Genomic DNA, 23,062 nt, shown 5'->3' with positions numbered 1-23,062 from the left:
AATTGCATTACAGAAAAATAAAAGGACTTTATCACAATATTCTAATTTTCTGAGACAGTCCTGTATGTATTACTACTATAAGTATTCACTATAACATGTATTTGGTGTTAATATTATTGGGTGCCTGGAAAAGCTTAATTAGATTTACATCTTCTTTGAGGAAATTAGACTTTTGGATTGAATGACTAAAAACGGAGGTACCACTGTACTTTTATCATGTAATTACTGTCATCAGCACTGATTGGTTGCAGGTACGGCAGGTAAGACCATGGCAGGTAAGACCGTGGCACGTGTACACAGGACTGACAGGACTTGAAGCCAAAGACTCAAAAAGATGGTGGCTGTAATTCCACGATTAATCTTGTGGTTTATTTTGATGGACCCTGTTGCTGTGCCCTCGTCAGGCTTGATGATGATGATGATGAGGAGTGTGAAAGAAGAGTTGGATGAACAACGCTTGCTCTTCTTCGCCACACCACGTGACCACAGTTCTTGGCGACTCCTGTGTTTCTCGTCTTCATATTGTCCTGCGTGGTGGACATTTTCCTCCACGTCGTGTGTACGCTCTTACCTCCCCCCCGCCCACCCCCACAACACCCCTCACCTGTCACACAGTCTTCATGTCCGTCCTGGTCTCTCACAGCCGACAGAGGCAGAACAATGTGGGGATGAAGACGCCAAACGCCACCAGGATGGGGAACATTAGGCTGCTGTTGTCGGCCGCGTATGGGTTTGGTGTTCGGGGGCCCGACTGGACCCTGGGCTTGGAATCTGGTGGGAGCTTCTTCTTCCCGACGTCATCTCCTACCTCGCCGTCTTCCTCCTCTTCCTCATGCTTCTCCAAGCCAGGGTGAGGCTGCAGTTTTGGTACGTCTGTTGACATGAAACATGTTTACAAGGGCTGAACAATAAAATCAATTTACATCCAAATCACAATTTTTATTTATTCCAATTCAAAATTTATTTAGAATTTTCAAGAATCAATTAAAAAAAAAACTTTTTTTTTCTTAAGAATACAGGTAAAAGCCAGTAAATTAGAATATTTTGAAAAACTTGATTTATTTCAGTAATTGCATTCAAAAGGTGTAACTTGTACATTATATTTATTCATTGCACACAGACTGATGCATTCAAATGTTTATTTCATTTCATTTTGATGATTTGAAGTGGCAACAAATGAAAATCCAAAATTCCGTGTGTCACAAAATTAGAATATTACTTAAGGCTAATACAAAAAAGGGATTTTTAGAAATGTTGGCCAACTGAAAAGTATGAAAATGAAAAATATGAGCATGTACAATACTCAATACTTGGTTGGAGCTCCTTTTGCCTCAATTACTGCGTTAATGCGGCGTGGCATGGAGTAGATGAGTTTCTGGCACTGCTCAGGTGTTATGAGAGCCCAGGTTGCTCTGATAGTGGCCTTCAACTCTTCTGCGTTTTTGGGTCTGGCATTCTGCATCTTCCTTTTCACAATACCCCACAGATTTTCTATGGGGCTAAGGTCAGGGGAGTTGGCGGGCCAATTTAGAACAGAAATACCATGGTCCGTAAACCAGCCACGGGTAGATTTTGCGCTGTGTGCAGGCGCCAAGTCCTGTTGGAACTTGAAATCTCCATCTCCATAGAGCAGGTCAGCAGCAGGAAGCATGAAGTGCTCTAAAACTTGCTGGTAGACGGCTGCGTTGACCCTGGATCTCAGGAAACAGAGTGGACCGACACCAGCAGATGACATGGCACCCCAAACCATCACCCAACCATGCAAATGTTGCATTTCCTTTGGAAATCGAGGTCCCAGAGTCTGGAGGAAGACAGGAGAGGCACAGATCCACGTTGCCTGAAGTCTAGTGTAAAGTTTCCACCATCAGTGATGGTTTGGGGTGCCATGTCATCTGCTGGTGTCGGTCCACTCTGTTTCCTGAGATCCAGGGTCAACGCAGCCGTCTACCAGCAAGTTTTAGAGCACTTCATGCTTCCTGCTGCTGACCTGCTCTATGGAGATGGAGATTTCAAGTTCCAACAGGACTTGGCGCCTGCACACAGCGCAAAATCTACCCGTGCCTGGTTTACGGACCATGGTATTTCTGTTCTAAATTGGCCCGCCAACTCCCCTGACCTTAGCCCCATAGAAAATCTGTGGGGTATTGTGAAAAGGAAGATGCAGAATGCCAGACCCAAAAACGCAGAAGAGTTGAAGGCCACTATCAGAGCAACCTGGGCTCTCATAACACCTGAGCAGTGCCAGAAACTCATCGACTCCATGCCACGCCGCATTAACGCAGTAATTGAGGCAAAAGGAGCTCCAACCAAGTATTGAGTATTGTACATGCTCATATTTTTCATTTTCATACTTTTCAGTTGGCCAACATTTCGAAAAATCCCTTTTTTGTATTAGCCTTAAGTAATATTCTAATTTTGTGACACACGGAATTTTGGATTTTCATTTGTTGCCACTTCAAATCATCAAAATTAAATGAAATAAACATTTGAATGCATCAGTCTGTGTGCAATGAATAAATATAATTTACAAGTTACACCTTTTGAATGCAATTACTGAAATAAATCAAGTTTTTCAAAATGTTCTAATTTACTGGCTTTTACCTGTAAGTTGCACCCCCGGCCAAACTATGAAAAAAACTGCCACTTATAGTCTGAAAAATACGGTACACTGAAACGCTGTGTTGTTGTTTGTGCTATGGCGCCATCGTTTGGACGAGCTCGCTCACTGCAGTTGTGTTGTGTGAACGTATACAGTGTTTCCTGATGTTTAAAGCTTTCAACCGGAAGTACAAGTGCCGTTCCATCTTCTATTTGTACATAGTGTTTTTACTTATATTGATTCTGCTTTCATCACTCCAAGCAACATTTGTAAGTTTTAAAATATAACTAAAACAATTCTTACCTACTTAAACTGTCCCATGTGTGACGTCCATAGGAATGTTTTCATGCACATTTGCACGTGCTATCGTAATGTGATGAAGCTAGCGTTAGCTAATATGCTAACATGTTTGAGTGTCTGTGCTAGTATTGTTAATTTACAATGGAATTTATTTTGTATTGTTTCAGTTTCACAAATTCTTCAGTAAATTCACCAAGACGTCACCATGGAGTTACTGAATCTGATTGGAGAGCTGGCTTCCGCAGTCATTGAGTCCAAGACGATGGCTTCTGTTTTGTATGATTAGCAGTTTTACTGCCGTGTTACAGACACCAATTGGAAACAAACACGGTATGTAAATACACAATTTTAAACTCTTTCTGTATAAATAACTCGTTTTATGACGCATATATCTGCAGCTTATAGTCCGGTGCCGCTAATATACGGAAACATTTAGTGGCTGCATCTTGTATACGGGTGCGCTCCTGAGTTGGGAAATACCAGTAAATATAAAAACAGACTCCAATTATTTCCGTGGCAGTCCAAGTTTAATAAAATAAACACAGTTATGAATCTAAGAATGTATCTTGTTTATTGGACTGACAAAACTCTGTGAAGACTTGGTGAAAAGAGCTAAAAGTAAGAGCTAATCTAAAATACTAAGTACAGCAATAATTTGACATCTTTAGAGACTTACCTTCTGGTGTTCCTTTCATCACATAGAGAGCGCAGACCTTGGGGTTATCATAATATCCCTGAAATACAAAAGATTTCAGCAGCATAAAGCATTAGCATTAGAAGAATATAACACTTTTTAACCACTATGAGGTATTCCCAAATTTACTAAAACGTTTTTTCTTGAAATGAATCAATTTTCTAAAAGTACTTCAGGCTGAAATAGATTTGTTTGTTTACACAACGCCATTATTTAATCAATTAAAAATATATAGATACATGTAAATCAGTGCTATCCAATGTGCAGCCCAGAGGCCATTTTCTGCCCTTAGGTCATTTTATTGGCCCTTAGCATATTGTAAATATACATTTAATTCATTGATGATATATTATGAAATATTACACTAACTACCGGTAACTTTGCAACCTATAAAACAAAGCTAACATGAGATGGTTTATCATATATTGACTTACATCAGATTATCTTTAATGTACATAACGTACTAAAAAGTGTTCAATTTACACCACTAACATCCATAGAGACACACTGAACATTTCACAAGCATTTCACTTACAAAAGTCAGCTAACAATGCAGGTAATGGGATTCACTCTATTCCACCTACAGTATACAGCGCTCTAAAAAACATCCCAAATCAATATTTTATATACACAATGTAAGTATATATGTAATGGAGTAACAGTCACATACATAATTAAAGCTGCAAGCAGCATTGGTCGGGCCCACGTATTTGGCAGGTGCTAGTCCTAAGTGTCCAAATACTTTTGTCAAGTTTTAGTCCCAAGTGTCCCAATACTTTTGTCTAGTGTATCTACCTTGTCTGCATTGTGTGGGCACGCTGGTGCTTCCTGCTTTTAAGCAGCCATCTTAAAAAAACAGCAGCGCAGCAGCATCAGCGCAGCGGTTCTTTGAAGGCTCATAAAATCAAAACCGGAGCAGTTATTAAAACGCGCTTCTGTAGTTTTAATCACAAGGGTTCAATCTCTCTCCTGTGTTAGTTTGAAGCCGAAACGACAAACGTGCTCAGAGGAGATAGTTTTTGAAGGAAGGTGACCGGTTTTTACAAAAATGTTGTGTTGAAGGGGGAATAGCAAACTTCCTGTTGATTTTTGCTGGGGGTTGTCAATTTATGAAATGTAGGTCTAAGTGAGACCTACATAGAGGTTTTTGTTTCATGTCTCTCCGACCTTCCCAGTGGGAGTTACAGGCAGTTTTGTAATTTCTTTCTTCCGAGGAGCAGTTTTTTCTGCGTTTTATTCAAAAATTGCGGTAGAGCGCAATTTTGAGATTTGGGGTTAGGTTTTTTTTTTTTATTAGATCGCAATTTTTGCCAGTCCTGATGTGTGCGTTCAGTTTGGTGAGTTTTGAAGCATGTTAAGGAGGTCAAATTACAGCTCAAAGAGGCAAAAGTGACTGATTTTACTAAAATTTAGTGTTGAAGGGGGAATAGCAAACTTCCTGTAGATTTTTGGCCAAGGAAATAAATTAATAAAATTTAAGTCTAAGTGAGACCTACATAGAGGTTTTTGTTTCATGTCTCTACGACATTCGTACTGGGAGTTAGAAAAAGTTTACTTTGTAGGGGGCGCTAGAGCGCAATTTTGAGTTTTGGGGTTTGGTATTTTCACCAAAGAGTTTTGTTCGAGTCAAATTTGGTGAGTTTTGAAGCATGTTAAGAGGGTCAAAGTACCGCGCAAAGCTGCGGAATAAGAAAGAATAATAATAAACCCTTACAAATTCAATAGGGTCCTCTGTCCCATTGTAAAAGGACTCCCTTCGGGATTCCTTTTACAATGGGCCATGCGGGCCCTAATAACATGCAATAGTTACGCATTTTGGTAATTTTAAGCATACGGCGGCGCGTTCATTTTACAAACGCATCACATTTCTTCCAACAATAACAACTACTACTAATCATGACAGAGGTCATGAGCGCCAAAGACTACTTTGGGACAAATGATGATCCAGAAGCTTATATTTTTGAGCCTGAATATAAGGAGGATGAGCAACAGGTTTTAGAATCTGAGTGATAAGCAGATCCAGCAAGTAGCACCATTGCTAAGTCCATCCATCCATCTTCTTCCGCTTATCCGAGGTCGGGTCGCGGGGGCAGCAGCCTAAGCAGGGAAGCCCAGACTTCCCTCTACCCAGCCACTTCGTCCAGCTCTTCCTGTGGGACCCCGAGGCGTTCCCAGGCCAGCCGGGAGACATAGTCTTCCCAACGTGTCCTGGGTCTTCCCCGCGGCCTCCTACCGGTCGGACGTGCCCTAAACACCTCCCTAGGGAGGCGTTCGGGTGGCATCCTGACCAGATGCCCGAACCACCTCATCTGGCTCCTCTCCATGTGGAGGAGCAGCGGCTTTACTTTGAGCCCCTCCCGGATGACAGAGCTTCTCACCCTATCTCTAAGGGAGAGACCCGCCACCCGGCGGAGGAAACTCATTTGGGCCGCTTGTACCCGTGATCTTGTCCTTTCGGTCAAAACCCAAAGCTCATGACCATAGGTGAGGATGGGAACGTAGATCGACCGGTAAATTGAGAGCTTTGCCTTCCGGCTCAGCTCCTTCTTCACCACAACGGATCGATACAGCGTCCGCATTACAGAAGACGCCGCACCGATCCGCCTGTCGATCTCACGATCCACTCTTCCCCCACTCGTGAACAAGACTCCGAGGTACTTGAACTCCCCCACTTGGGGCAAAATCTCCTCCCCAACCCGGAGTTGGCACTCCACCCTTTTCCGGGCGAGAACCATGGACTCGGACTTGGAGGTGCTGATTCTCATCCCAGTCGCTTCACACTCAGCTGCGAACCGATCCAGTGAGAGCTGAAGATCCTGGCCAGATGAAGCCATCAGGACCACATCATCTGCAAAAAGCAGAGACCTAATCCTGCAGCCACCAAACCAGATTCCCTCAACGCCTTGACTGCGCCTAGAAATTCTGTCCATAAAAGTTCAGAACAGAATGGGTGACAAAGGGCAGCCTTGGCGGAGTCCAACCCTCACTGGAAACGTGTCCGACTTACTACCGGCAATGCGGACTAAGCTCTGACACTGATCATACAGGGAGCGGACCGACAAAATCAGACAGTCCGATACCCCATACTCTCTGAGCACTCCCCACAGGACTTCCCGAGGGACACGGTCGAATGCCTTCTTCAAGTCCACAAAACACATGTAGACTGGTTGGGCAAACTCCCATGCACCCTCAGGGACCCTGCCCAGAGTATAGAGCTGGTCCACAGTTCCACGACCAGGACGAAAACCACACTGTTCCTCCTGTATAGTCTGACGTATTTTTTTCCACACATGATGTATAATACGACATATTTTTTTCCAAAAATAATTGATAATCCTACATGTTTTGCACACCTAATGTATAGTCCCACATATTTTTCCCACACATAATGTATAATATCACATATTTGTTACATACACAAAGTATATTATGACATTTTTTTCTACACAACGTATAATCAGACATTTTATTCCACTCACAAGGTACAGTCTAAAAATGTTTTTTTCCACACATAACCCCAAAGGGAATAAGCGGTAGAAAATGGATGGATGGATAATCTATAGTCCCACATATTTTCCACACAATTTATAATCTGACATATATTTTCCACACATAATGTATAGTCTGAAATTTGTTTTCCACACGCAAAATATTGTCCAACATATTTTTCCCCACACATAATGTATAATCTGACATATTTTATTTCACACATAATCTATAGCCCGACATATTTTTTTCTACACATAACGTATGATCTGACATATTTTATTTCACACATAGTGTATAGTCTGACATATTTTTTCCACACATGATGTATAATCCCACTTATTTTTTCCACACAATGTATAATCTGATATATTTGTTTTCCACACGTAATGTATAATCCCACATTTTTTCCCATACATAATCTATAATCCCATTTATTTTTTCCCCACATAACGTATAATGATAAATTTGTTTTCCAGACATAATGTAAAAGCCCACATATTTTTTCCACACATAATGTATAATCTGATATATTTGTTTTCCACACATAATATATAATCCCATTTATTTTTGCCACACATAATGTATAGTATGATATATTTGTTTTCCACACATAATGTATAATCCCATATATTTTTCCCACACATAATGTATAATCCCATTTATTTTTTCCACACAAGGTATAATCTGATATATTTGTTTTCCACACATAATATATAATCCCACTTATTTTTTCCACACATAATGTATAATCTGATATATTTGTTTTCCACACTGTCATGTCCGTTGTGTCCTGAGCAAGACACTTCACCCTTGCTCCTGATGGGTGCTGGTTAGCGCCTTGCATGGCAGCTCCCTCCATCAGTGTGTGAATGTGTGTGTGAATGGGTAAATGTGGAAGTAGTGTCAAAGCGCTTTGAGTACCTTGAAGGTAGAAAAGCGCTATACAAGTACAACCCATTTATCCAATCAGAATTCAGCTATCTTATGTTGCCACGCTGTGCCAAATCTGCCCGAGACCTTCAGAATCAACAATGCAGGCGTCTATGCACTGTAAGTGAACGGGCACATACAGTTGATAGGCAGTTGTGATAGCCAATCAGATCACATGATGCGAGTAAGATTGTTTTTCTGTTTGATAACCATCTGTTTGTCAAATGACTTGCTGGCTATCACTTGCAAGTTGAAAAGCACCGTTCTTAAAAGGGGACATGATGATTCCAATCTACATTTAATACACTTCCTTGTGACCTAGATCAGTGTTTTATAGCCATGTTGATTACATACTTTATATTTGGGTATCCAATACCAAGTAGTCACAGGGGCAGTATTTGCCATATCAATACTGATACTTTAAATTTTCAAGATCATTGAATGATAACATTTTTGATCACAATTATAAATCAGACAAAAACAAAGGGTGACGTTGTAACAATATCAATTAAATATTGTAATTACTTTTTACAATTGGCTCTGATTTGAGTACTTCTAGCCTTTAAAGTCCTCCTGTGTCCAGGGACTTAGTTTGTTAATTTGTAAACAATAATTAAAATGACACAATATTATTTTATTCTAAAAACAATCGATCTAACCATTGCCATCTACCTGATGCTGTATTACTTGGTATCGTTACTGTCGATGTTCGTATTGATCCATCCACCTTTGTTTTCATTCAAGAGCGCTAGCTTAGCAGTTAGCATATTCTTCTACAGCAGTGGTTCTCAACCTTTTTTCAGTGATGTACCCCCTGTGAATTTTTTTTTAATTCAAGTACCCCCTCATGAAAGCAAAGCATTTTTGGTTGAAAAAAAGAGATACAGAAGTAAAATACAGCACTATGTCATCAGTTTCTGATTTATTAAATTTTATAACAGTGCAAAATATTGCTCATTTGTAGTGGTCTTTCTTGAACTATTTGGAAAAAAATACATAAAGATAACTAAAAAGTTGTTGAAAAATAAACAAGTGATTCAATTATAAATAAAGATTTCTACACATAGAAGTAATCATCAACTTAAAGTACCCTCTTAACTTAATTCTAAACATTTCTTCGCAAAAAAATAAATCTTTAACATCAATATTTATGGAACATGTCCACAAAAAATCTATCTGTCAACACTGAATAATAATAATAATAATAATAATAATAATAATAATAATAATAATATGAACTTATATTCATATTTTGTTGAAGTATTATTCAATAAATATATTTATAAAGGGTTTTTGAATTGTTGCTATTTTTAGAATATTTAAAAAAAATCTCACGTACCCCTTGGCATACCTTCAAGTACCCCCAGGGGTACGCGTACCCCCATTTGAGAACCACTGTTCTGCAGTATGAGTGTAGCATGTTTAGCTATGCCGCATCCTCCAGCGATAATGTATTCGTAAGAAACGTACGGTAGTTTATTTTCCGCCATGGAGGGAAGGTTTGACTTAGAAGTGGCTTTGCACTGTGGAGGGACGTTAGCCACTTGCAACAATACTACAATGCGGACACATTACAATCATTAAAAAAATGAAGAAACAGAACATTAATTGAAGCCTTTTTCTAATAAATTACTTGATTATTCGTTGCAAGGATCCAGCCTTAGACTGATACTTTTTTTTACTCTGCCCCCTTTCCCAATGTCACCTTTTTCCCACCTTTTTTAAGGAGCGCCGTAAGTGGCTGATCCGTTGGCGGTCCCGTCTTGTCCCCTTGTAACATATGTCTGCTCTTAGTGGGACTGTGCCCAAAATGAAATTTCAGTTCTTATGTGTCTTGTACATGTTAAAGAATGGACAATAATAAAGCATCTTGAATTGAATCTTGTCTGTTATTTCACTTGACCCTTTTCTGTGTTGATTGAGCTGTGTTGAAGCAGCAAAAAAGGACATTATGTTAAATGAAGAGTTTCTGTCTCTGATAGTTGATCTAATAATGTAAGTGGATCATTAAGCCTACATGAACTCCATGGTGTTCAGGGATGAATAGTCTCTCCTATTGCTATTGTACCATTTTTTTCAGCTATAGTTACATTAATTATTAGTAATGCAGCAGCCTAGTTTTGAATGGCAGGGTCCCTGCTATCACATGTTGATAAAAATATAACATTTACATAATAAAAATCAACTACAGGCTTCTCAAATACTGTAATATATTAAGCATGATGTGTTGACTTGAAACTGTTTAATGTTGCACTTTTTATATGTAGAAGAAAAGTTTTGTTATTTTATTTAATCCGAGCAACAACTTGAGGTAGCTTAATGTTGATTAACGTGGGCAGAATTATTATAGTGTTCCCAATGTTAAAAGGACAAAGCCATTGGTTACAATTTTGGCAAATAAATAACCAAAAAATGTATATTTTGTTGTTTTCTTACTGTACCGAAAATTAACCGAACCGTGACCTCTAAACGGTGGCGGTACCTCTGGATTGGCAGACCGGGGTGGTGGTTCCTCTCTTTAAGAAGGGGAACCGGAGGGTGTGTTCCAACTATCGTGGGATCACACTCCTCAGCCTTCCCGGTAAGGTCTATTCAGGTGTACTGGAGAGGAGACTACGCCGGATAGTCGAACCTCGGATCCAGGAGGAACAGTGTGGTTTTCGTCCTGGTGGTGGAACTGTGGACCAGCTCTATACTCTCGGCAGGGTCCTTGAGGGTGCATGGGAGTTTGCCCAACCAGTCTACATGTGCTTTGTGGACTTGGAGAAGGCATTCGACCGTGTACCCCGGGAAGTCCTGTGGGGAGTGCTCAGAGAGTATGGGGTAACGGACTGTCTTATTGTGGCAGTCCGCTCCCTGTATGATCAGTGCCAGAGCTTGGTCCGCATTGCCGGCAGTAAGTCGGACACGTTTCCAGTGAGGGTTGGACTCCGCCAAGGCTGCCCTTTGTCACCCATTCTGTTCATAACCTTTATGGACAGAATTTCTAGGCGCAGTCAAGGCGTTGAGGGGATCTGGTTTGGTGGCAGCAGGATAAGGTCTCTGCTATTTGCAGATGATGTGGTCCTGATGGCTTCCTCCGGCCAAGATCTTCAGCTCTCACTGGATCGGTTCGCAGCCGAGTGTGAAGCGACTGGGATGAGAATCAGCACCTCCAAGTCCGAGTCCATGGTTCTCTCCCGGAAAAGGGTGGAGTGCCATCTCCGGGTTGGGGAGGAGATCTTTCCCCAAGTGGAGGAGTTCAAGTACCTAGAAGTCTTGTTCACGAGTGAGGGAAGAGTGGATCTTGAGATCGACAGGCGGATCGGTGCGGCATCTTCAGTAATGCGGACGCTGTATCGATCCGTTGTGGTGAAGAAGGAGCTGAGCCGGAAGGCAAAGCTCTCAATTTACCGGTCGATCTACGTTCCCATCCTCACCTATGGTCATGAGCTTTGGGTTATGACCGAAAGGACAAGATCACGGTTACAGGCGGCCGAAATGAGTTTCCTCCGCCGGGTGGCGGGTCTCTCCCTTAGAGATAGGGTGAGAAGCTCTGCCATCCGGGAGGAGCTCAAAGTAAAGCCGCTGCTCCTCCACATCGAGAGGAGCCAGATGAGGTGGTTCGGGCATCTGGTCAGGATGCCACCCGAACGCCTCCCTAGGAAGGTGTTTCGGGCACGTCCGACCGGTAGGAGGCCACGGGGAAGACCCAGGACACGCTGGGAAGACTATGTCTCCCGGCTGGCCTGGGAACGCCTCGGGATCCCCCGGGAGGAGCTGGACGAAGTGGCTGGGGAGAGGGAAGTCTGGGCTTCCCTGCTTAAGCTGCTGCCCCCGCGACCCGACCTCGGATAAGCGGAAGAAGATGGATGGATGGATGGGTGACCTCTAAACCGAGGTACGCACTGAACCGTCCAAAGTTGTAACTATATGCCACTAAGACAGCCTTTTCCAATGTGTTTGTAAGAGAGGGCAAGGAGATTGCGTCAAATCTAAAAAAATAAAAATAAAATAAACGTGGTACAACTTTTATGCTAGTCCAAATGTATGCATTGCAGGACAGCACAGATACAAAGTAAGGAAACCCTAATTTTGTGTAAAACTGCTCTATACGTTGATTCAGCTAATTAATTTGATTGACTTTTGGCCCAAGCCTTGCGATCACTCCTCCGCCTGGAGATGATAAACACTCGCACATGTAGAGACAATCTACATGTCTATGTAAAAAAGATTGTCTCTACATGTGCGAGTGTTTATCATCTACTCTCAGTATTCCAGGCGGAAGAGTGATCACAAGGCTTGGGCCAAAAGTCAATCAAATTAATTAGTTGAACAATAAAGAACTGGATAACTTTGTCGACATTGATAAATTGCCAAGTCCGTCGTGTGCATTTTTCTTTGTCCTTTGCTTTTAAACATGGTGCAGCAGTGTTAGTTTCGTGCATCGTCTCAGCACCGAAGCATGGTTATGCAATAGCAGAATTAAATGAGTGAATCCTCTTGTCACTCATCTACAATCTTTGTCTCAGTGGGCGAAAGTGGGGCCGCTACTTACGCACACACAGGATGCACTAACAGCACCGCAATCTAACAAAAAAATACAAGGAAAAAAGATGATTGCAAAGCCAAATGTCCAGTGTGGTACTATAAGGGCTTAGAACCAATTAGCAAGCTGAGCCCATCAACAGAAACGAGCCGACAAGCACGCCCAATTTGTTGAAAAGTGATAGCAACAAGAAACAACCAAACAATCCTCCCACAGCACGTTTTTCCAAATGGGGAAAAAAAGAGGTTCAATATTTATTGAAGTTCAATTTTTGCTACCAGAGACAGAGTCAATTTTATATTTATTGTTTGTGTACTTACCGTATTTTCCGCACTATTAGCCGCACCTAAAAACCACAAATTTACTCAAAAGCTGACAGTGCGCCTTATAACCCGGTGCGCTTTATATATGGATTAATATTAAGATTCATTTTCATAAAGTTTCGGTCTCGCAACTACGGTAAACAGCCGCCATCTTTTTCCCCCGTAGAAGAGGAAGTGCTTCTTCTTCTACGCAAGCAACCGCCAAGGTAAGCACCCGCCCTCATAGAACAGGAAGCGCTTCTTCTTCTACTGTAAGCAACCACCCGCCCGCGTAGAAGAAGAAGAAGCGCGCGGATATTACGTTTCATTTCCTTTGTGTGTTTACATCTGTAAAGACCACAAAATGGCTCCTACTAAGCGACAGGTTTCCGGTTCATGAAAAGACGCAATCTCTCCATCCGCACACGGACTACTATTTCACAGCAACTGCCTAAAGACTTTCAAGAAAAGCTGGCTACTTTCCGTGCATATTGTAAAAACAAGATAGCTGAAAAAAAGATCCGGCCAGAGAACATTATCAACATGGACGAGGTTCCACTGACTTTTGATATTCCTGTGAACCGCACTGTGGATACAACGGGAGCACGTACGGTGAATATTCGCACCACAGGGAATGAGAAGTCATCCTTCACTGTGGTTCTAGCTTGCCATGCTAATGGCCAGAAACTTCCACCCATGGTGATATTCAAAAGGAAGACCTTGCCAAAAGAGACCTTTCCAGCCGGCGTCATCATAAAAGCTAACTCGAAGGGATGGATGGATGGATGAAGAAAAGATGAGCGAGTGGTTAAGGTAAGTTTACGCGAAGAGGCCGGGTGGCTTTTTTCACGCAGCTCCGTCCATGTTGATATACGACTCCATGCGCGCCCACATCACGCTGGTTTTTAATATATTATTAAAGTTTGACTGACCTATCTGACTGTTTTTTTGACATTCCTTTAGCGCAGTTAGATGCGGCTTATAACACGGGGCGGCTTATAGGTGGACAAAGTTTTGAAATATGCCGTTCATTGAAGGCGCGGCTTATAACCCAGGGCGGCTTATGGTGCGGAAAATACGGTATATAAGATACCAGTAGTTAAGTTATTCACCTTCTAATTAAAATGGTAAAAAAACAGATTATTATTATATTATCTTACATTTGAAAGAAATGCTTGAATATTTATTATTATATATTATGATTACACTAGTGCTTAATTTGGTCTCAAACTAATGCTGATAATCATAATGTTTATCAGCAATAATTTGTTGAACAATATATCTTCCAGCAAAATGTATTATCGACCCAGGCATAGCGATTACATTCATTAAATGACATATCCTATTCTGATTTTGTGGATTATTTTGGAGTCTTTCTAGTGCTTTGTACAAACCCCGTTTCCATATGAGTTGGGAAATTGTGTTAGATGTAAATATAAACGGAATACAATGATTTGCAACCCATATTCAATTGAATGTACTACAGAGACAACATATTTGATGTTCAAACTCATAAACTTTATTTTTTTTTGCAAATAATAATTAACTTAGAATCTCTTGTTGGCTCAAGATTGCCACGATATGTATTTGAAAGGCTAATTGTCAATGCAAACACCATAAATAATGCTCTCCTCACATTTTATTTCCCTAATCTGTTTGAACATTGTTAATAAACTGTTTATCCATTGTGCAGGACATCACACAAGGTGTTTCCCCGTTTTTTTCTTTACAATTGTTTTAAGGGACTTCCTGCGAAAAAGGAGAGACTGAAAAGAACTTAACAAGGATTCTACATTTTCTGACTATTTTGTCACTTTTCACGACGACAACTCTTGACCATAACTCCGAATCTGTGTGCTGACACCACACTCTTGAACATCATCTGGCAGGGAAAAGTAACTCCTGAAAAAGATGATTTGCAACTGCAGACTGCTCACAAGACAAGATAACCATCGCTAACATTAATATGTCCCGATCCGATATTTGGATCGCATCGGCTGCCGATATTTGCCAAAAATTGCGTATCGGCAAGGCATGGGAAAATGCCGATCCAGATCCAGTTTAAAAAAAAACTCCGGTCCGTGTTTTCCAACGCACCGATTTAAATAATACATTCCACTTTTCTGCTGCTCTGTAATTTCCGTTCCGCATTTTCCAGCACACCTTCAACACATCCACAATTCACAAGCAGTTGCTTTTAGCTGCTGGCATTACACGACAGGCTCTTCTCACTCTTTCCTGTGTCTCCCTCTCACAGACAGCGAGCGCACCTTCTTACACACGTCACATACTGTCACGTCATACGTCACATACTGTCACGTCATACGTCACATACGTATACGCCCTCTCCCAGCAGAGAGCGAGGTAGCGGCATGGCTAACGTTAGCTGTGATGCTAGCGCAGCCGCTAAGGTGCTCGCCTGCTCAAGCGTCCTCTGCGCACGGCAAATCTTTGCCATGCACAAATTCAAATAAAAAAAAAATAAGCGCATAACAATTTTCGACACACGGACACGACAGAGACAACAGTTTTCGTCATCATTGTTCAAATATTGTGACGTCTGTCGAGACGCTTATCTCCATTCGGTGCCACACGTCCACACCATCAAAATGCAGAGGCAAAAATCAACACCGTAAGAAAAAAATTTGTGATTTTTTTTTAGTTGTGATTTCCTTCTCTGCATGAAAGTTTAAAAGTAGCATATATTAATGCAGTATGAAGAACAATGTTTTAATGTAGACATGCAAGCCTTGAAAGAAAATTTTGAAAATCAAGACTACATTTCCTGCAAATGGGTGCATTTCTACCCTATATTTTAACTTTAGATTTATTCTCATATCAAACTCTTTTTGACACTTACATCCGGCGCCCCCCTCCACACCCTGGATTATAAATAATGTAAATAATTCAATGTGATTATCTTGTGTGATGACTGTATTATGATGATAGTATATATCTGATAGTATATATCTGTATCATGAATCAATTTGAATCAACCCCGACTTAAACAAGTGTAAAAACTTATTGGGGTGTTACCATTTAGTGGTCAATTGTACGGAATATGTACTTCACTGTGCAACCTACTAATAAAAGTCTCAATCAATCAATCAAAACACATAGAATCATCATACTGCTGTGATTATATGCATCAAGTGTTCATTCAAGGCTAAGGCAAAATATCGAGATATATATCGTGTATCGCTATATGGCCTTAAAATATCGCAATATTAAAAAAAGGCCATATCGCCCAGCCCTAGTTCAAGGATGCCATTTCTGTTTGTCATGTATAATTTTGTCTATTTTGTGTTTATCCTTGAATAAACAGGTCAGTTTCTTGTTACCAACCATTGTGTATTATTCAAACTCCCCTAATTCAGCTGGCTAGTTGTTATCAAGAGTACTAAAACCCTTTTCAACATGATTCTGACAACTAAGTAGGCTAAATAACTTTAAACTTTAATACATGCTCGGATAGGCCAGTATCGGTCAGTATCGGTATCGGTCAGTATCGGATCGGAAATGCAAAAACAATATCGGTATCGGATTGGAAGTGCAAAAACCTGAATCGGGACATCCCTAGCTAACATCCAAACTTTAAAAACCCAGCATAGACAGAAAGAGAGTCGACAATCAGGTAATAACGATATTCAATAATATTGGAGACAGTGTTTGCGAGGCTGAAAGATATGGGAGCTAGGCACGATAAGACGGCAAGAGGACATGACATTAGGGATGTTCCGTTCAGGGTTTTACGCTGCCCAATCCGATCATCCATGAATAACGTAAGCCGATAACGATACTGATCACACTAATTACCTATTAAACCACTTCAATTAAGACCAGAGCTGCCACAAATAGTCGACTAATCGTTCCTAATCTTTACTTTACTTACTAATCTTTAAATTACTAATTAAAAAAACAGTCCCTATACTGATGCCAATACTTTTTACTTTGAAATATTCACGATTAGATTATTCTCTTTTAATACTTACAATTGGTTAAACAAAATCAAGTCAACAGTACAAGGAAAAATATCATGTACTACCAATTTAAATAATTTGGTTTTTGTCCTGAAAGTCTTCCTGTGTGCAGGAATGTATTCTCTGAAATTGTAAACAATAACTAAATTGACAAAAACGTTTTTGGTGAAAATATCGAGCTAATCATGCTATCATTGATCACATACTGATACTACCCAATATCGACACTACCGACATATGGAACGATCTGCCATCCCTTTGCGTGTACGCCTGGACACAACAAAAGACTAATGTTAGGTTATCCTCTCTATAGACTCTTAAAGATGTAAACTAATTTATAAACAAGCAATGTATACAACATAATGTGACAAGAAATACATCAATAATTAATAAAGCAAAACACGAATTGACCCCTCCAAAAAAAATCACTCCATGTTCTCTGCTAGAGAGTGCTACCATATCTGAGTTATTGTGTCTAAATATGAGGAAATAGCTACAAAAGTAGACTACATTGACTAATTGTGTTACAAAAAAGATTAGTTAGCATGAGTGGATACAAACATTTAAAACTGTCATAAAATCATGGCTCAGCTCAACCTCCACCTGATCTGAACCAAAATTGATCCCCAGCAACTTTCCAATTCATTAAACAGGTTTTTATATGTGGTTATAGTGTATATAAATTTATATGTGGTTATTTATATATATATGTGGTTATATATATTTATATGTGGTTATATATATTTATATGTGGTTATAGTGTATATATATTTATATGTGGTTATTTATATATATATGTGGTTATATATATTTATATGTGGTTATATATATTTATATGTGGTTATAGTGTTTATATATTTATATGTGGTTATATATACGTATTTATATGTGGTTATAGTGTATATATATATATTTATATGTGGTTATAGTATATATATATATATATATTTATATGTGGTTATATATATTTATATGTGGTTATAGTATATATATATATATATATTTATATGTGGTTATATATATTTATATGTGGTTATAGTGTATATATATTTATATGTGGTTATATATATTTATATGTGGTTATAGTGTATATATATTTATATGTGGTTATATATATTTATATGTGGTTATAGTGTATATATATATTTATATGTGGTTATAGTATATATATATATTTATATGTGGTTATATATATTTATATGTGGTTATAGTTTATATATATTTATATGTGGTTATAGTGTATATATATTTATATGTGGTTATAGTATGTATATACGTATATTTATATGTGGTTATAATGTATGTATATTTATATGTGATTATAGTCTATATTAGGGCTGCAACTAACTAATTTGATAATCGATTAATCTGTCGATTATTACTTCGATTAATCATCGGATAAAAGAGACAAACCACATTTCTATCCTTTCCAGTATTTTATTGGGGAAAAAAACAGCATACTGGCACCATACTTATTTTGATCATTGTTTCTCAGCTGTTTGTAAATGTTGCAGTTTATAAATAAAGGTTTATAAAAAAATATATACTATATATATATATAAATAAAAAATAAATAAAAGTTACCTATGCGCATCCGCATAGCATAGATCCAACTATAATCGCCAACTATTTTTATAATCGATTAGTTGTTGCAGCCCTAGTCTATATATATTTATATGCGGTTATATATATTTATATGTGGTTATAGTGTATATATATTTATATGTGGTTATATATATTTATATGTGGTTATAGTGTATATACGTATTTACTGTATATGTTGTTATAGTGTATATATATTTATATGTGGTTATAGTGTGTATATATATATATATATATATATATATATATATATATATATATATATATATATATATATATATGTGGTTATAGTCTATATACATATTTACTGTATATGTTGTTATAGTGTATATATATCTATATGTGGTTATAGTGTATATATATTTATATTTGGTTATAGTGTATATATATATTTATATGTGGTTATAGTGTATATATATATTTATATGTGGTTTATAGTGTATATATATATTTATATGTGGTTATAGTGTATACATATTTATATGTGGTTATAGTGTATATATATATATATTTATATGTGGTTTATATATATTTATATGTGGTTATAGTATATATATATATATATATATTTATTTATATGTGGTTATAGTGTATATATATTTATATGTGGTTATAGTGTATAAATATTTTCTCATTCTGTTTTGCACACTCTCGGAGTCAACATGTGCATAGTCATGTTGTACATAGTGTATATACCCCCAAACCCCCATTTTTTGTATGTTGTTTTTCAAATCACCTGACATGTATACTGTGTATATGTACATCATTTATCAATTCTTTTAACGTAATTTTTTGTATACATGTTACAGGTTATATATCTTTTATTATTGAATGTATCAAATGTGATGAATATTTAATGGACCTCAATGGAAACAAGCCTTTTGGCTTTTTGTGACATCCATTTGCCTTTTTAAAGCATTACATGGACTCGATTCTTTAAGATGTCAATAAACTTCTCAATCAATCAAAAACAACACTCTAACTATTTATTGAATCAAAATTCAACGATATAGTGAATTTGCTAGTCATGTAATAAAATTAAACAATCACCTGCTACCTAAGAATGTAAAACAATTATTATCAACAAAAGGAAAAATATAACCTTAGAGAAAACAATAATTTGAAACATTTGTAGCCACGTAAAACACTTAAAACCTCTAGTATATCAGTATATGGAATTCAATTATGGACTGGATTAAGCAAATAAATCAAATTATGTACCAATATGATCCAGATGAAGAAACTGTTCAAAATCAAAGAGGAAGAATCCTGATAATCATCTTGAACATGACATAATCTTATTTATCTCATTATGTGAATTACAACTTACCGTATTTTCCGCACTATAAGGCGCACCTAAAAACCACAAATTTTCTCAAAAGCTGACAGTGCGCCTTATAACCCGGTGCGCTTTATATATGGATTAATATTACGATTCATTTTCATAAAGTTTCGATCTCGCAACTTCGGTAAACAGCCGCCATCTTTTTTCCCGGTAGAACAGGAAGCGCTTCTTCTTCTACGCAAGCAACCACCAATGTAAGCACCCGCCCCCATAGAACAGGAAGCGCTTCTTCTTCTACTGTAAGCAACCACCCGCCCGCGTAGAAGAAGAAAAAGCGCGCGGATATCACCGTACGTTTCATTTCCTTTGTGTGTTTACATCTGTAAAGACCACAAAATGGCTCCTACTAAGCGTCAGGGATCCGGTTCATGAAAAGACGCAATCTCTCCATCCACACACGGATTACTATTTCACAGCAACTGATATTCCTGTGAAACGCACTGTGGATACAACGGGAGCACGTACGGTGAATATTCGCACCACAGGGAATGAGAAGTCATCCTTCACTGTGGTTCTAGCTTGCCATGCTAATGGCCAGAAACTTCCACCCATGGTGATATTCAAAAGGAAGACCTTGCCAAAAGAGACCTTTCCAGCCGGCGTCATCATAAAAGCTAACTCGAAGGGATGGATGAAGAAAAGATGAGCGAGTGGTTAAGGTAAGTTTAAGTTTACGCGAAGAGGCCGGGTGGCTTTTTTCACGCAGCTCTGTCCATGTTGATATACGTATGTTTGTGATTGCACATTTGCGTACATTTTGGGAGTGAACAGAGTTGTTAGAACGCTGGTTTTTAATATATTATTAAAGTTTGACTGACCTATCTGACTGTTTTTTTGACATTCCTTTAGCGCAGTTAGATGCGGCTTACAACACCGGGCGGCTTATAGGTGGACAAAGTTTTGAAATATGCCGTTCATTGAAGGCGCGGCTTTTAACCCAGGGCGCCTTATGGTGCGGAAAATACGGTATATATATATATATATTTATATGTGGTTTATAGTGTATATATATATTTATATGTGGTTATAGTGTATACATATTTATATGTGGTTATAGTGTGTATATATATATATTTATATGTGGTTTATATATATTTATATGTGGTTATAGTATATATATATATATATATATATATATATATATATATATATATATATATATATATATATTTATATATATATGTGGTTATAGTGTATATATATTTATATGTGGTTATAGTGTATAAATATTTTCTCATTCTGTTTTGCACACTCTCGGAGTCAACATGTGCATAGTCATGTCATGTACATAGTGTATATACCCCCAAGCCCCCATTTTTTGTATATGTTGTTTTTCAAATCACCTGACATGTATACTGTGTATATGTACATCATTTATCAATTTTTTTAACGTAATTTTTTATATACATGTTACAGGTTATATATCTTTTATTATTGAATGTATCAAATGTGGTGAATATTTAATGGACCACAATGGAAACAAGCCTTTCGGCTTTTTGTGACATCCATTTGCCTTTTTAAAGCATTACATGGACTCGATTCTTTAAGATGTCAATAAACTTCTCAATCAATCAAAAACAACACTCAAACTATATATTGAATCAAAAATATCGAAATTCAACGATATAGTGAATTTGCTAGTCATGTAATAAAATCAAACAATCACCTGCTACCTAAGAATGTAAAACAATTATTCTCAACAAAAGAAGAAATATAACCTTAGAGAAAACAATAATTTCAAACATTTGTAGCCACGTAAAACACTTAAAACCTCTAGTATATCAGTATATGGAATTAAATTATGGACTGGATTAAGCAAATAAATCAAATAATGTACCAATATGATCCAGATGAAGAAACTGTTCAAAATCAAAGAAGAATAATCCTGATAATCATCTTGAACATGACATAATCTTATTTATCTCATTATGTGAATTACAACTTACCGTATTTTCCGCACTATAAGGCGCACCTAAAAACCACAAATTTTCTCAAAAGCTGACAGTGCGCCTTATAACCCGGTGCGCTTTATATATGGATAAATATTAAGATTCATTTTCATAAAGTTTTGGTCTCGCAACTTCGGTAAACAGCCGCCATCTTTTTTCCCGGTAGAACAGGAAGCGCTTCTTCTTCTACGCAAGCAACCGCCAAGGTAAGCACCCGCCCCCATAGAACAGGAAGCGCTTCTTCTTCTACTGTAAGCAACCACCCGCCCGCGTAGAAGAAGAAAAAGCGCGCGGATATCACCGTACGTTTAATTTCCTTTGTGTGTTTACATCTGTAAAGACCACAAAATGGCTCCTACTAAGCGACAAGGATCCGGTTCATGAAAAGACGCAATCTCTCCATCCGCACACGGATTACTATTTCACAGCAACTGATATTCCTGAGAACCGCACTGTGGATACAACGGGAGCACGTACGGTGAATATTCGCACCACAGGGAATGAGAAGTCATCCTTCACTGTGGTTCTAGCTTGCCATGCTAATGGCCAGAAACTTCCACCCATGGTGATATTCAAAAGGAAGACCTTGCCAAAAGAGACCTTTCCAGCCGGCGTCATCATAAAAGCTAACTCGAAGGGATGGATGAAGAAAAGATGAGCGAGTGGTTAAGGTAAGTTTAAGTTTACGCTAAGAGGCCGGGTGGCTTTTTTCACGCAGCTCTGTCCATGTTGATATACGTATGTTTGTGATTGCACATTTGCGTACATTTTGGGAGTGAACAGAGTTGTTAGAACGCTGGTTTTTAATATATTATTAAAGTTTGACTGACCTATCTGACTGTTTTTTTGACATTCCTTTAGCGCAGTTAGATGCGGCTTACAACACGGGGCGGCTTATAGGTGGACAAAGTTTTGAAATATGCCGTTCATTGAAGGCGCGGCTTATAACCCAGGGCGCCTTATGGTGCGGAAAATACGGTACTTAAATATTTTTTGACAACTTTATTATTTTTGTAGTTAAAGTGTGTACAATTTTAGAACAGGAAGTGAATTTAATGTGTTAGTAATTGTTATGGAATGGAAAAGGGGTAGGATTAAATAAGATCTGCTTCTTTCCACTACTTTGTTGTCATTAGAAACTGGAAATATGTGATCTATCACATTGTAACTGTAATAAAATTAAAATAAAGTTAAACCATAATCATTACTACATGTCGTCACAACCCATTTGAGGGGATCCAATCCCTATTAGCTGTGCTCTTAGAATAAAAAAACGCCACCATGGATTTGACTGATTGTCAACAATGGGCAAGGAATCAGAGTAGACTATATAAATCCCAGCCC

At 38.4% G+C, this 23,062-nt stretch overlaps 1 protein-coding gene across 2 annotated transcripts in view; it reads right to left on the bottom strand.

Moving 5' to 3' along the window:
- Positions 1-604: 604 nt before the first annotated feature.
- The window catches only part of mlec (malectin), a 37,868-nt gene continuing 15,410 nt past the window's right edge, over positions 605-23,062 (bottom strand). For both annotated transcript variants that reach the window (XM_061985847.2, XM_061985846.2), the window contains exons 5-6: positions 3,576-3,633; positions 605-873 (exon numbers count right to left, since the gene is read on the bottom strand). In XM_061985847.2, the coding sequence (XP_061841831.2) occupies positions 638-873; positions 3,576-3,633 (294 nt within the window). In that variant the 3' untranslated portion in view covers positions 605-637. The remainder of the gene's footprint in view (positions 874-3,575; positions 3,634-23,062) is intronic.

The sequence above is a fragment of the Nerophis lumbriciformis genome, linkage group LG12, assembly GCF_033978685.3.
Source record: "Nerophis lumbriciformis linkage group LG12, RoL_Nlum_v2.1, whole genome shotgun sequence".
Classification (NCBI taxonomy): Eukaryota; Metazoa; Chordata; class Actinopteri; order Syngnathiformes; family Syngnathidae; genus Nerophis; species Nerophis lumbriciformis.
Note: the sequence above shows the minus strand (reverse complement) of the source record. Positions and strands in the feature narration are given on the sequence as shown.